The 15,833-nt window shown below is 39.1% G+C and overlaps 1 protein-coding gene across 8 annotated transcripts in view; it reads right to left on the bottom strand.

Moving 5' to 3' along the window:
- The window catches only part of inpp4b (inositol polyphosphate-4-phosphatase type II B), a 170,936-nt gene that overhangs the window by 52,107 nt on the left and 102,996 nt on the right, over window positions 1-15,833 (bottom strand). For all 8 annotated transcript variants that reach the window (XM_042484477.2, XM_088075915.1, XM_088075917.1 and 5 more), the window contains one exon: window positions 5,018-5,148. In XM_042484477.2, coding sequence (XP_042340411.1) covers window positions 5,018-5,148 — 131 coding nt within the window. The remainder of the gene's footprint in view (window positions 1-5,017; window positions 5,149-15,833) is intronic.

Here is a 15,833-nt window from a genome sequence, read left to right as displayed (position 1 = left end):
ACAGACTTTTAACATCATTCGGCAGGTCGGCCAAACATGAAAACAAATCCACTACACCGCCATTACTGTATATGAAGCTGAAACTGCTGACCCACTCAAGCTGAAATGTGTTACCTCAGAAATGGATAACACTTATGACTCAGCTGGAGCTGACAGTGATGCGACTTATTACTTTCAAGGACTGAAAATCAATCATGTCTTCTTCCTAAGGTGATAACAGATTTGCTGCTACTTATCAAAGTGAAAATGTAAACAGATGCCATTTCTAACCACTGAATAAACAATCTGTCAGCTAAATATATGGAAGACCAAAACATAAACTTTGCATGTAGAAATATGCAGGCCAGAACACTATGAGAAAAATTTTATTTTAGGCTTTAAGGTTTGGTTTTTTTTTTTAGATGTGATGTGACGCACTCACATGCCTGCTGTATTTATCAAGCAGACGCACCAAATTTAAGTCACAATTTGCATGTTGTTCATGTTTGTGTTTGCAGCTTTGCCTTGCAGCTCTATGAGGCTCTATTAACAAAGTGATCATATTCCTACTTGTTTCCACTTGGGAAGAGGTGATGGTTGTTACTAAAGTGATGCATGGCCTATTGTTAGCTGGCCTGCAGCTCGCTAGGCATCTCGCCTGACATGCCATACACCATCCCCTCCATCATCAGATTACAAAGTCAGCTCATGTACTATGTCACTTTAGAAACATTGATATGATACATTTGAAACATGCGAATGTAGCTTATTTAGGGTTTGCAGACATGCAGAAAGCCAACATTTTCCTCTGCCAAATGTCTCGAGGTGTAAAAATCAGGGGGTCGCATGAGTCAGTAGGCTTTATCCACTAGGGACCATGACTGTTGTGAATGCTGTTAATTTACAAACAAAGTAAAATCCATTTGACAGTTGTTGAGTTATTTTAGTCAACAGACTGCCATCCATAGCAGTCAGTGTTGCTCATACAAACTCTTGACCTTTGTAGTGTTTGTGCAAATGTCTTCACCCAGATGAATCTAACTGGTCTTCTCAGTGTGCATCCACACATCTCTGTGTGAGGAGGAGCCATTTCCAAAGGCTAATATTCAAGTCAATGGCTAAGCTGTCATCCCTGCTCAGTGGGCTCTCAGTGTCTGCTGCAGAGCTCTGGGGACCAGGCTAATCGAGCTAGTGACCGTTGTAGGTTAGATGAATTAGCCATATCAGATTCCCATCTGTTTGCCCAGGTGGGCTGGCTATGGGACAGAAGGACTGGTGCCAGAAATACTGACCAACATCTGGCTACTATCTCTTCTTTAAATCGTTCCTGTAGTTTCTCTGCTATTAGACATTTTTTTGTATGGCTCTGAATCCCTCGGAAGACGAGCAACCTATATCCTATGCTTTTAGAAATGTCTGCCTGGGTGCCTGGAGGGCAAGCTGAGAAGAAAAAAAATCCAAATTACAAATGACAGCAGTGGCGTCTTGTAAGTGAGGTCTGTCAGATCAATGTAGGTCTGTAGCATGTTAAGGGTTTCATCTTCATGGTCCTGTGGTGCTCACAGCACAGCAGGCATTTTTAATTAATCCACAGTTAGATATGTTGTAGACATAGAGGGGGAATGGACACATGCTGTGTGAGCAGTGGAATCACCCTGAGATAAGTGTGAATTGGACAAGTGAGACATGTTTGAGGGTACATTTTCTTTTTGCTGTGATCCAATTCATGCCTTTTGAAATTTGTCACAATTCTTAAGGGCTTTTTCATTATTACTATTTTCCATGCTGTCTGTAGTAACCTGCAAAACAGAAAATGTCTGTGCACTCCACAGCTGAACATCTTTACCTGGAGGCAATAGACTGCAAAAACTACTGTTCTAGTGCAGATATTAAAGAGAGAAAGTAAGGTATGAGCCTTAATCTACAATACGTAGCTCTGGGCCTTAAACTGAAGTCATCCCATAAGAGTGACTGACAGTTTTGTGCAGAGAAGTGCCGGCGGTATTGGTTGTTCAACAAACACCACGCTAAAGGGATTACGTCTGTGCCTTTAATTTGCCGGCTGGTAAACAATGAAAGTAGGGATGATTAATTTATGAATGGGATACAGTTATTAGAGTATCTGAAGTGTTTGCTGAGGTCAGCTCATCATTAAAAATTGATAAAATGGAATCAGTAAGCATGCTGAACCTGAAAATGGTGGCTGTGCCTCAACCTCCCAGCGGACTGTCTCTCTTCTTCCACTTGCAGTTTCTCCAACTTTCCTTTTATTTTGTTGTCAGTGCAAAATAAATAACACAGAAACCTACATCTGACCTATGAAATGTGCACTGACCTCCAAGTCTTCTTTTACTCATGAAAATTCCTCTGACTTAGGATTCACCTTAAATTATATGTGCATTCGAGTTAGCTTCTAATGTGACTGCTAATTATTTATTTAAGGACAGCAACCTTCACAGCCATGTGCAAACCTGCAAACCAAAACCATTTTGAAAACATAATTAAAAATGTAGAAACTCCATACTGGGGGAGCATTCTTTATTTGGCATCCTCCCATTAATTCTGTATTGTTTTAAAGACCAAAACATGGCAGTAGAATATGATAGAAGGTTGTGTGTACAAGCTTGAAAGACGTGCTAGTGCCAGGCAGATAATGGCAAGCAGCCAAGAAAAAGACAAAAAGGATATTTACCCCCCCTCTCAAGAATATATCAACAAAGTGAAAATGTTTTTTTGTATTTTGGAGAAAAGAGGTCAAAAGACAAAGCAAATGCCACATGCTAACAATGTTATGAAATATCTTACTCAGGAAACACAGTGAACATGGTCGGGCATCTCACTCTGCAACTTGTTGCTTTCACTACAATATCAACAATATTAGGCAGGCAGAAATTTAACCGCGCTAATATGCCGGGACATGCAGTGATTTCATACGGAGGTGAGTAAGAAGAACTATAAATAAAGCTTTTTTTTGGTGATAAGCAAAAATAAATAAATAAACCTGTTCTGTCTAGGAACCTAGAATGTTATTATTGAGCCGAAATACTTTTGTTAAATGTTCTTGTTGTTAAGTCATGTTTTATGAGTTTTTGTTTGGAGTCAATTTTAAGTAAACTTCACTGCACTTAACCAGTTACAATTATTTATGTTGCTTTCATCTTTTATGGCCAAGAGCAAAAAAGAAATGGGTGGCAGCTTCTTCTGTTAATAACTGTCTTAAAGGGGCATATGATATGTTCTTACATCAGTCCCCTTAATTGAATCAAATCGAAATTGTATTGTGGGAGACTTTGATAAGACAGCAAATATTGTATTGTCATCCAAAGAATTGATATAATATTGTATCACGATCAAACTAGTGATTTACACCACTGTGAACATTCAATTAAAGAGAAGAATGATGCTCACTTTAAGCTCTTTTTTGTGATGGACGTCACTTTAATTCTTTTATTTGTCACCATTGTTTATTTTGAGTAACGACCTTTTCATTCCTCTTCTCCCTTGTCTCTGCTCACCAACTGATCTTCACATTCAAACCACCTCCACGCTCTGTCTCTTTGTGCCTCTACTCTCTGCCTTTTTTAATGATATTACTTATCAATAATTAATCTGCAGCAGCTTGCCCACCCAACTTGTTTAGTAACGTCTGTCATCCTGTTAAGTTAATGCAGGGCTGGATTAGAGTGGTGAGTTGGGCAGAAACTCCTTCGTGCACTGCAGCATCTGCGCCACACAAGACACTTGTCAGAAACTATAATGACCAATGCCACATTATCTATTCCCCTCGCCCTCAACTTCCTCCCTCAGAGTTAAGGCAGGCAGCGCAGAGGCTTAGCTACCATCATCTCTTATCAGCTGGGCAAAGCAAAAGCAGTGGAGACAAATATCTCATTATTGGGGATGAGAGTAAATTAATCAGGAGCCATAATGTCCTTATGCCCATAGGAAACTAAAATATGCATAGGAAGAGATTATGGCGAGGGAAAGCAACAAATCCAGAGTGACTGATCAGTCTATGAGCTTTGTAATGTCTGTGTTTTTATTCTCGTTGAGATTTTCATTGAAAATAATTGAAAGAGTTTAGTTAAGGACAAAGACAGAATACATAAGAACATCTGTTGTTTTGTACAATGAAATTAGTGTGTGAGCGCTTGTGCATGTATAAGGACAATAATAACTCTATATATACAACAGTGTGTATGATCAAAGTATGCAAAGTAGAATGTGTTTTCAACCTGCATTTGAGTAATAACACTAAACAAATGAATCACCCGCTGCCATTCTGGGGCACAGTCACATGTCCAGTGTTTCCTAGTTTGGTGTCAGATGCAAATGAGAAAACAGCCTAATTACTTTCTGTTCTCACATTAGGAACTAACTGCGTGGATTAATATTATTATGTAAAACATTTGCAAAAAAATGTGCAAAAATTATTTGCATACTAAGTGGAACACAAAGTATTTGTAAATGAGATGCAAGACTTGTGTTTTTGTTTGCACGCGGCAGAGATTTACATCAGTTTTTTTTTTACGTGCACTGCAAACATTTACTTTAACAAACACGCAGAAGGGCATAGGGGTACACACATTTCAATTGCCCATGATGAAACCTGTGTTGCTATGGAAACTCTTTGACAGCAAGCAGATAAAATGAAACAACCTCTCACTAAGCTTTCTACTGACACAAAGAATTAATCTTTCAACTCAAATTTGTCCTCTCTTTTTGGACTTAGCCTAACAGGTTAGGGGCCGCTGCAGTGTTTTGATCTATGGTCGGGTTATGACAGTCAACACAGGAAGGTTGGGCCAGACTACAGTCATTTTAGACTTCACATCTTTAATTACTACCTTGGCGTCTCTGTATTTAGAGACCACATATTACAGTAAGAGACTTCTGCGTTCCATATTACTCCAAACATTTTAAGCATTTTTAAGGTGTGTTTGTGTGTTTTTGAATAAAACAACTTTGTGCTTGTGTGAATGCATGCATGCTTGTACACAAATATGAATATTGAGTTTGGCAGAAGGCACAGTCCTACCAGTAATCTTGTCCAGTTCAGCCAAAGTCTCCTGGTAGGAGCTGATGATTCCACCATATCTTGTCATCACCTCTTTTCTTAAGTTGTCCCAGTGAGGAGAAAGCTCGCCCAGCTCCCTCAGGTCCTGCACCCTGCAGATAAACACAGATCTATGACGACCTTTTGGGTTTTAAGCTGGAGTTGGTAACTTTTGCTGAAAATGTCAATATATTTATTCACACAGAACTAAATAAAGCAGATAGTCATGTTCCCCAGCCTACTCTATAGCCCTTGATGTTGGAATTAGAATCTTGATTTGATCAGCGCTACCTAGTTTGGCAGTTTGACTGCAGTCCATGAGTGGTGTTTGACATGATCGCCAGCTGCATTAGAGTATTGGGTATATTAGGTATAGTCTAAAAAATATCACTTGATGCAGAAGGAAGATGAGAAGGGACATGATTTTTTCCACAGATTACCTGTCTCATATTCTTTAAAAATATAGTAACAGTTTCAGCAAAATGACAAAAAGTTATTTTCATAAAAATTCCCAACTGTAGCTTTAATAGATATAAAAAGAATAATCAATGAACATTAACTGCTTACATTCGTTGTTTAAAACATAGACATGGGTCATATCCATGTTGGGTCATATCCTAAAATTTCAATAAATGAGCATATCATTTATTGAAATTTTTGGTGAGGGTATAAAAAACATTAACAATCCTGGTAAAACACACAAACAGGCTCGCAATTATTGAACCAGACGCACAGGTACACACACAGAGTAACGTCCCGCAGCGCCCTGTGTGGAGCCAGACAAACATATTTCTGAACCTCAGGCTAGAAGCCGGTGCCCACTTATCCACTCTGCCCTATCAAATTCCTCCCTTAGTCCCACCATATTTTTACCATTACATGTAAAATTACCCGTCCACTCTTTACTGGTGCCACTGGAGTGACCCATGCCTGTCTTCCTTAGTTGTGCCTAAAGAGTAAGGCCAAAATCATCTGTACTCCTTCTCCCGGAAAAACAGTGGCGATGTGTGAGTTTTGTGCATGTTTGTCCTGGTTTTATGTGAGTGTGGGTGGGGGATTGATTTCCTACTAGGATGTACAGCCTCTTTCATTGGGTCATTATTTGCATGTGAAAAGCAACATCAGATGGACAGATATCATTCAGAAACAAGCCTCTCAGCCTCCTTTGAAAGTAAATTGCAGTGATAATATAAAAAATAGAGACTGAAGGAGGTGCAAAATAGTATTCAGGATTACAAATACACAGTCATATGAATTGCTTTAATGATAACAAGCCCAGTTTTCCGTGATTACAGCTCATACATTTTGTATACTGTATGTCCTAAAATGAAGGGCTGCATGTATAAATGCTTGTTGGTTCGACTTATTGTTGAGACCAGGCATAATTGCTTGAATGCATAATGTAGTAGTTATTTCTTTGTTGTAGTTCAACTACTACAACAAAGCGTTAGACTATTCCTTGGTTTCCTCCAGGTAAGTAAGTTATTTTTAGATTACTTTGAAGTACTTCAATGCACAGCAGAGCGCGATAGAAATGATGCCAGAGAAAGAGATAGAGAGAGAGTGAGTCAAGGTCATCATTATCATCTTTATGATCAAATCCACAATATTTTAAGAGGATGGGTTTCAGCCAAATTACAAAACAAACAAACAAAAAACATACTGTATTTTTTCCACACATCTCTAGTGGTATCTCGACATGCCGTCAGCACTTTACAAAAGGACTGTTTGTTTCCATAAGAACTGATGATTGTGATGAAGTGTGCAAATTATCCTGACACATTGTTTCTGAAGACATATTGTGGTGGATTTCTTATGCCCTTAAAACTGAGCAAATTAGTTTGATTTCTTTTTAAAACAGGGGAAGTAAATAAATAATAAATTAATAGAATATAGGAAAAAATGTGTATTCATTTAATACTTTTTCTCAGTAACATAATTTTAAATATAAAACTACTATAATTACAAATATAGTTTTTGGGACAAATAATTTTCTTGTCACCTTACACTCATTTTTTGCCAAGTTGGTCATTGCCTTTTTTCCCGTGTTTGCTCAAGTTTCAAAGGGTCAAATAGCTTGAGAAAGGCATCTGAAGGCAGCACAAGAAAACTGGTGTCGATCCAAGTTTTAAGGGGTTAAATTTTATTTTTAAGGAACTAATAGCACTAAAGCCAGGCTAAGGCCGAGCCTAATAAAGCTTAATAAAGCAGCACTAGCAAGCAACTTCAGGTCGCTACACTTCCATTGCATAGCCCTCTTACATCACACAGTTCTTTACAAGTGCATACAATGTCCAGCCAGGCACCAGGGACTGTGGAGTGGAGAAAGCCCCAGGGGTGTAACTTCAAAATGGGTAATATGAAGCCATCATATCCCTCTTTACATACTGTATTTGGCAATTTAATGTGGGTGCTTTTTTCCTTGAAATTTACATAGATGTTACTAAATTATAGACTACACATTGCACGGGTAACTCAGAGCGTGTTTCCAAATGGTTCAAGGCGATTTTCCTGCATGATTTGTGCTATTTGTTCATCAAAAGCATCCATGGTTAGAACACCGGTTTTGTTAATCAAACGCTTATCAAACTTTGGAGTGCTAAACCTGATTTTATTCAGAAAAACTTTCCAGGTAATACAATTTCACAAAAGAAAGGGACATCTGAGAGAAAAAGAAACAAACTCACTAAGCTTCTAAAATGCTTTGTTTATGGCAAATGTTTGTTTACTTTATAAGACACTGCATGGTTCAGCTCCTCCACCTCTAGAACAATTTATTTAAAGATTAAACAAGACAAAAAGGATCCAGATTGTTACAGAAAACATTGCTCAACAAAATTTGCTTAAACAGCATTTTTTAATTCCGGCAACAACACAATGAATTCTCTCCCTACATGTTAGGAAGTGTATTCGTTTTTCCCAGTTAAAAATGACTGTAAAAATGGTTGAAAGACAGACTGTCATGTTGTCATTAAAGAATAGTTATGCCTCTGCTAAAGTTAATGCACTGCTATGTCCTAGAGGTGTATGTATTTTTTTAATGTTGTATGGTATTTTAATTTTTATATTGTTATTTGTATTTTTTAATGTCATGTCAAATTGTCTTTCTTTTGTATTTAGTATTTTCAAGCCCAAGGACAACGGATGAAAATTAGCTCTGTGCTATATCTGGTGCAATACATATATTGCACACTGTGCCTGTTATAAACATATAAAAAATTGAAAATGAATGAATGAATGAACACAAACAATGACCAATGTGATATTTAACAGAATCCAAATTATATCCTCCTTTGCAAATGGGACTGATAATTAAACCAGGTAAAAACACTGTAAGTTTTTCTTCAACACTCTGATGTCAAGATGGGCTGCTAGCTGAGCTGCAGAGGGTCATTTTAGTATCTGTAGAAACACTGAATGACGTAGTTTCGGGTTAAAAATGTGTGCCCCTCTGTCGCTCTTCGTCATGGGGAGAGTGCAAGCCAAGCTACCGCTAAGGTAAACTCAGCTTGTTTCTCTGATAACTTTAAGGTCCAGACGCCTGATGGCTTAAGTCCTTCATCAAGTTAATATATATAGTTTGAAGTAAACAAGACCTAAATAGTGACAGTGGGTCTGACTGGAAACACTAAGAAGTAGTTTACTAGGAATGGTTTAATGTCCAGCCATGGAAATACATCAAATAACCCTTTTAATCGTGATGCTGTACTTGAGCCGTCAGTGCTCTGCTCACACTCACATGCCTGACTGCCACACTGCTCACCTGAAAGCTAGGCTGCCACTTGCTGCTACTGCTGCTGTTGTTAGCATTTCAAAAGGCCCACCTTCAACCCAGCATCCACCTGTGTGCTCCCAGTCTATGTTCCCCTACAGGGGGCCGTTATTTTCTTTGCTCTCCGCTCCCTGCTGCTCTGAGCTTGATGTTTCCTTGTGGGGGGCATTGTAGGTAATAAGAAATTACAGAGCAGATTTGCAAAATAGGTTTAAGGTAATTTAGGAACAGTGTCTCTATTACATAGTTGGCTCCCAGAGAGCATTGACAGGTTGATTTATCGCTTGTAAACTGTCCTGCTGAGTATGTATCGCTATCACAAATAAAGAAAAAACAAAAAACCTTTTTATTGGATTTTAAGATCCTGCAGTCCAGTATCAGTCGGGCTATCATGAGCACCACGAAGAAATTTCATTCCCCTCCACTGTATTAGGGTAAAGGCAGAAATCACAGGGGGAGATAGTATATAAAAATCTGGCAAATTAATCTTAATTTATCTGCATGGGTTGATACCGCTAGAGGTAATATTCTTGAGAAAATATCCTTTTGTTTATTATAATTTGGGTGACTCTTCAGATACACACTGCAGCAAAGCATGCCATCAGCTCACTAAGCATACACACAACAAACATTTGCAAATGACATTCTAGCCTGGCTAAAAACAACCGTACCCGCTTTAAAACAAATAGTGGATCACATCTGAGACATTTTCCTCATTCCTCGCCTTTGTCTCGTTCTAAACAAACCTGCAGCTGGAAACAACCTCTAGGCAGAGAGGAGCTACATGCTGGGCGACTCTGCCAACACGCTCTGCAGGTGGTTGTAAGTAAGTTATGCTTATGGCATAGGAAGATAGACAGGAGGCTTCCTCACAAAGGAAGTACATTCCAGATTACCATAAGCAAAGGAGGCTTACGGTACCATGGGCAGCAGCACAGGCAGCAGCACAGGCAGCAGCACAGGCATGCATGTGATTTTAGGTTATTTGAAGGAAGCATAATATTAACTTTTGGCAGATAGTGCTTGAAACCATTCTTAATTATGAAGGGATTTAAAGAAAAACCAATGATGAATATACATGTTTATTCAAAAGCTGTTGTGCGCTTAAGTCTCAGAAATGAGATTAGCTTCTTTGTAAAAGAGAAAGACTCAAAATTCCTTTTTTAAATGAAATTAAATCTAACATCAGTTCTTAAAAAGGGTAAAACAAACTCCTACGATAACAGAAAAAAATCACTGCTCTTTTACTCATGCATGGTGCCAGCACTGAGGTAGATTTCCCAGCATGTGTGGAAGATATCGTTTCCAGCATGCTTACTTGGTTCCAAGTGACCCCTCATACCATTTATGAACAATGTTAGCCAATCAAGGGTCAATGTTCTCTATTTTTCTGTTTTATATTGTGAGTGTTAAATGGTACTATATGGTGCTGTTTAAGAGATTGCGACCATTCAGAATTATCTATAACCTCTAACTATACCTCTCATTGCTCTTGTGAATCACAGTGTCAAAGTGGACCATTGTCTCCTGAGAGGTCTGTTATTTTGTGCTGGAAAGTGGGGAGTGGAGGTCAGGATGTATGATACTGGTCTAAACAATGGATAACGGATAAAATAATAGAGAAACATATCTTCTTGCTAAATGAGTGTGATAAGGCAGAGGGGTGGTGGGTAGAGGGATACAATATCACCTTTTTAATCAGAGGGATATTGTCTGGAAAGAGTAAAGGTGTGATTGGGGGGAAAAGCATGATAAGAGCAAGTGTAGGCTGATTAACCATATGCATGTAAAAACGGGGCACAGCGTCAATCAGGTCTTTGACATCCAACAGCACACATTTAAAAAAAGTGCTCCAATGGATAGAAATTATATCGAAGAATTTTAGTTTGTGGTTTAAATGTTAAAAAATGCACTGTAAATGTATTAAATATTATTCAGCAGAACCTACCTGAAAGTTAAAAATACAAACATTTATATCAATACCCCCCGTCCCAGGCAAAGGTCTCTCCGCTGGTGGTACTGGAGTGGGTGTGACGAGGGGTCTGATTAGGATAATGTTGTTCCCCTTTCATTAATTTGTAATGACTAGCTTTTGCAGATGTGTGTGTATGGGCGGGAAGTGTTATCAATCTTTATGTACAGTCTACAGTGAATGAGTACAGCCTAAGTTAGGTGTCGTAAATGTAGGAGCTGATTTTTGCTACATCTTCTGAAGGCTAAGAAATAGTTTTTCCAACTAACTAAACTACTGCTCTTATAGGCTTTTATGTAAATTTTGTTATTCTTGGTCATGTTTCCCTCGTAAAAGGGAACTTTGATCTCAATGTGATAATACTTTTTGAACAATCATCAGATGTACTCTGCTTGTTCCACTTAAATATACACTGCAGGATGTCGGTTATTATTTATAAACCCGCTGGCCAGTGAAAGTAAAAGTACTATTGTTTGGCATTTAGTCTCACTATATTTGCATTATTTTTGGACTGTGTCTCTTGTACCGCTTTTCCACTGAAATTAGCAGGTACATATGGGTTTTTTTCAAACAGGAGTAAACCCACTAAGTTAGGCTATTGACACTTTTCCCATTGCCAGTAGAGCAGAGCTGTGGATGGCTCTGCAGCAGACAAGTATGTCTGTGTGTGTGTGTAGAGGTAGTTTTGGTGTGTCTGCGTGAGGTCACAGACAGACCAGATGACAGACGAAACAGCAGGGACAGAGGTCTGTGAAAACTTTAGTGCGGTTACTTCTCTTTATATACAGTATCTCTTACTGATTCGGTCCCTTTTTCAAACTTAGAGCAGACTTATTTGGATCGATGTTTTAGCGCTGCTCAGGAGGTGCTTAGGTGGTAGCGGTCATTGCATCTCAATGGTTAAGGAGCTAAAATTAGCTTGGTTACCCAGGTGTTGTTTTTCCATCAATGCCGATCAGAGCCAGAGGCGATAAATACTCATAACTAGTGTTGGCCCCAGATGTAAATGCTGGTTGTACACTTTCTCATCGCATTAAATAGCCCCAGGTTTTTTGTGCAGTAGAAATGAGGCTTTGGATGCCTGCTGCTTACAGTCTGGTACTTGGTTGCTATGTTTTTCTGATGCCCTGAACTCACCTGAGTAAGTTCTGTGAGGGTACACGTCTAAAAAATTCCCAAAATAGAAAGAAAATAGGCAGAGGGCGGCGTCTCTGCAGAGTAATACGGCTCCAAACACTTCTAGTGGGTCATACATGATGATGTGAGGGATTACTTCTATTTGAGTCTGTACTTTTTTTTTTTAAGGAAAATCCTGCAGAGTATATCTTTAAGTAGATTATGAGATAATATAAAAGTAGATAAAAATGGATAAAGAAAACAAATATGATAAGAAAAGATGGAAAGAAAACAGTATCCTACAAAAGATAAAAGGAGATAAGGGAGGGAGAGATATCTTTACTACCAGATTTTATATAAAGTCATACAGTTGCTGACACAATTTATTCAATTATTTAATTTGGCAGATATTAAAACAATTAGATTATAGACATAAATCAAGAAGAACAATGTGATCAAATTGTCTTGGACAGAGACTGATATAACAGAATACAATTCCCAAGGAGGAAAGACCTGTCATGTGGGCACCTTTATTTCACGGTGCGTTATAGTGCCTGTTCACTTTAATCACAGAGGGCTTTGTGTGTAGGGTCAATAAACACTGCGTGAGAGGACTGAAAAGTAAAACTCTCTTTTAAACAACACCGCAGTTTGTTCTGATCTATCCAACAAGCACAGCCATTAATACTGATCCTGAACGTAGAGAACAATTGGTGAACGGTGAGGCCAGGTGTCAAAATGTCACCTGTATGATCCTGATACACAATCACAGCAGTTATTTATTAACAGGAAAAGAAGAGGGACATGATTATTTTCCATTAATGAGGAACTAGACAGCTCTTAATGAATGGGGTTTAATCAACGCCCACACACTGACACTTTACTACACATGCATTAATTATCTTCACACGCACACACACACACACTTACATACACGAAATCACAGCATCTTCACTGGAGGAAAGAAGAAAATCCGCCACCTCTGTGTTCGCAGAGTTAGATTAAAACATGACTGTAGACATCAAAGCGAACAAACCGAAGGAAGAAACACCCAAGATTATCACAGAGTGTTGAAGCAAACTAAGCAACCCACCATCCGCCGCTGCACTCACAACTTTGCAGCACTAACCGAATCATTAAAAACACTGAGCTAGCACCAGTGTGAGGCTGGCTGACAGAGTCTGCTAAATGGAGAGGCACCGTGGAGAAAGACAACATTTAAAGAGGATTATAGAAGAGGTGCTTAAGCGACCAAGCTGGAGATACGATACACATGCCTGTTAATAAACAAACACTGTATATGGTAGTCATGGTTTGGAGCCTGCTGTGTGCTCATGAGCTGTATTATACAGATAAGACATTTAATAAATATGCTATAATTGTCTTCTAAATTTAGTTGTGATTTAAATCATCAGTTTGCAGAGCAGATCATCTTGTATTTAAACAGAAAGTAGGGTTAGAGATGCTGAGAAAGGGAACCATTGCGTGGGAATGTGAACAGATTGTCTGCTAAGACAGGTAAACTGATAACAGCGCTTGTCTAGTCATTCTGTCAATAATGGCTGTCTGATTGTTTCTGTAAGTGTGTGGTGGAGGTGCTTGTGTGTATGTTTTTTTGCATGTGAATGTGTCCTTGAACTCCTGTAGGTGCACACCGTGATTACCAATCAAATTCTCCTCCCACGACCACGTTCATCAGAGTCTCTGATTGCATCTTTTTGTGCCTATTCTTCATATTAAAGTAAGCATAAAGAAATCATCTGAAGCTGTGAGTGTGTGTATAGGTGCCTGTGTGTGTTATGTATGAGGAGAGGTTGCCAGGGACAACAGGCCAGTTGAGGAATGATCTGCCTTGACAAACACTGGTCGAGCCTGAGGGAAGGGACCACGGGATCTAATTACGGGTCCACACTTAGAGACTGGTGAAACATCACCTCCCTCTGTCCTTGTCTCAACCTGTCCCCATTCTCACACAGTATTAACTGGACTGGACTTTAATTGCAGTTATGTTCTTGGCTCCTGTGTTTGCATGTTGTTTTTATGCATGTTCATTCATTTAGTCAGAGAATTTTTAATTAATTAATAATTTTGGCATTTCATGTTTTATGTGGATCAGTTTTAACTACTGGAGGGAATAATGTCACAAAGATGAGATACCACAGTGAGCTGTTAGATGCAGGCTCATCAAAAAGTTCATCAACTTTACTGTGACCTGCCATTGTGTGGAGAACTACTTGCACTGTGCACAGCATGAAGTCAGACCATGATTGCTCACGGCGTGATGGAAAAAAGGCCAATTACTAACTGGCTTCATGAGTTTGTGTTTCTGTGCTGTTAACAGATACACCAGTTGCTTCCCTGTTGACATTTCTAACAAAACTGCTACTCAGGGAGTGTTTGCAGCCCCAAGAATAAAGGGATCTGTAGTATCAACCCACACCCACGTCACTGAATTAACCAGGACTGAAGTCTTAAGGGGACAGTTCAGATCTTTTGAAGTGGGGTTGTTTGAGGTATTTATTCATAATCAGTGTATTACCTACAGTGGATGGCTGTTGGCAGGTCTCCAGTTTGGAGAAGCTGGCTGGAGAAGTGCCACAGAAGCTAAATGAAGTACTGTAGTGGAGAGGGGCAGCAACAAAACACACAATAGCCAAAAACATTAATATCAGTATATGTGTACGCCATACTTAGAATATTTTGCATCTTTTCACCTTGTCATTAGACAGCCCTTTCCGATAGGGAACTGACGCCATCATCTATGCTCTCTTCTAAGCCACCAGGCTCCTTCGACAAAAACTGTAATTTTACATTGCATAACATGAAAGTGTTGCTGGTCTCCAACTGCCTTGATTGGTTAGTTTTAGAAGTCTTGCGATATACCTGTATTGATAACTGTGGTATTTAAAAAGTAAAATATTACATCATGCTAATAATACACATACACTTAAATTAACTTTGTTTCGTTACATTCCTGCATCGTCTCCCTGTCCATATCCCTACGCTCATATTGTGAATTTGTGTATTTCATTTACTAAAAAGAGATGAAACACACCATAAAGAAAACTGAACATGAATATGACTGATAGCATTATCACTCTAACTTTTCTGTAGATATTGCAATGACATTGTTATTGTTATTTCTTCATAATGATCGCATAGTGAAAATTACATGCCAGCACTAGTAAGTACAGTTATTCCCACATATTGCCAGTGTATGCATGAAGGTAGCAGATGACGACCGGGTGGGACTGACTGAAATACTGAGACCCTGTCGTCTTAATCTTTGCCTTACTTTGTCCTCCATTTCCAGAGTGTGGTCTCACTGTAATGGCAGTCTGTGGTCTCACTCTAATATCCAATGTTTTTTGCGCAGCAGGCAGAGTTCTTTGTATCTCCTTTGCAGCTGAATGCTACTCATGGGGTGGATAATTAATCTGTTGACATGTTCACAGCTGATCAGATCGATGGATGAGAGAAGATATTTGCAGATTTTTGTAAGTGAAAGAGAGTTTTAGGCCCAGCAGAATGAATGGTTTAGTTTGACTTTTAATGCGCCTGATGTTCTGCTGCTCCTCTCTGCCGCTACTGTGCTATAACTAACCCAACAGTTCTTTAATACCGCTCCTAATTAACAGTCCAGCTCCATTGAGACTATGGCGGGACAAATTAGACTATGGCGGCCCGCCATAGTCTTGGTTATTAATGGGAAACACTGAAGTGAATGCTTGTGTTATTGAGAGACTTTAGTGTTTAATGTGTTAGTTCAGGTTCAGCAAAGCACAACTATCCCTTTAAGGATTATAACTTTAGTTTTTGTCTGATTCAGCACTGGTGGAAGGATGTTCCAGGAGCCGTATTGCAATGAGAGGACTGGGAGGTGTGCAAGAGTGTGTGTCTCAAAGAGACATTGCTTGTCGTTTACTGGATGCACAGGC

Source organism: Plectropomus leopardus, chromosome 3 (genome assembly GCF_026936395.1).
Source record: "Plectropomus leopardus strain MGB_pleo_1.0 chromosome 3, ASM2693639v1, whole genome shotgun sequence".
In the NCBI taxonomy this organism is placed as follows: Eukaryota; Metazoa; Chordata; class Actinopteri; order Perciformes; family Serranidae; genus Plectropomus; species Plectropomus leopardus.
This window is presented reverse-complemented; position numbering and strand designations above follow the sequence as displayed.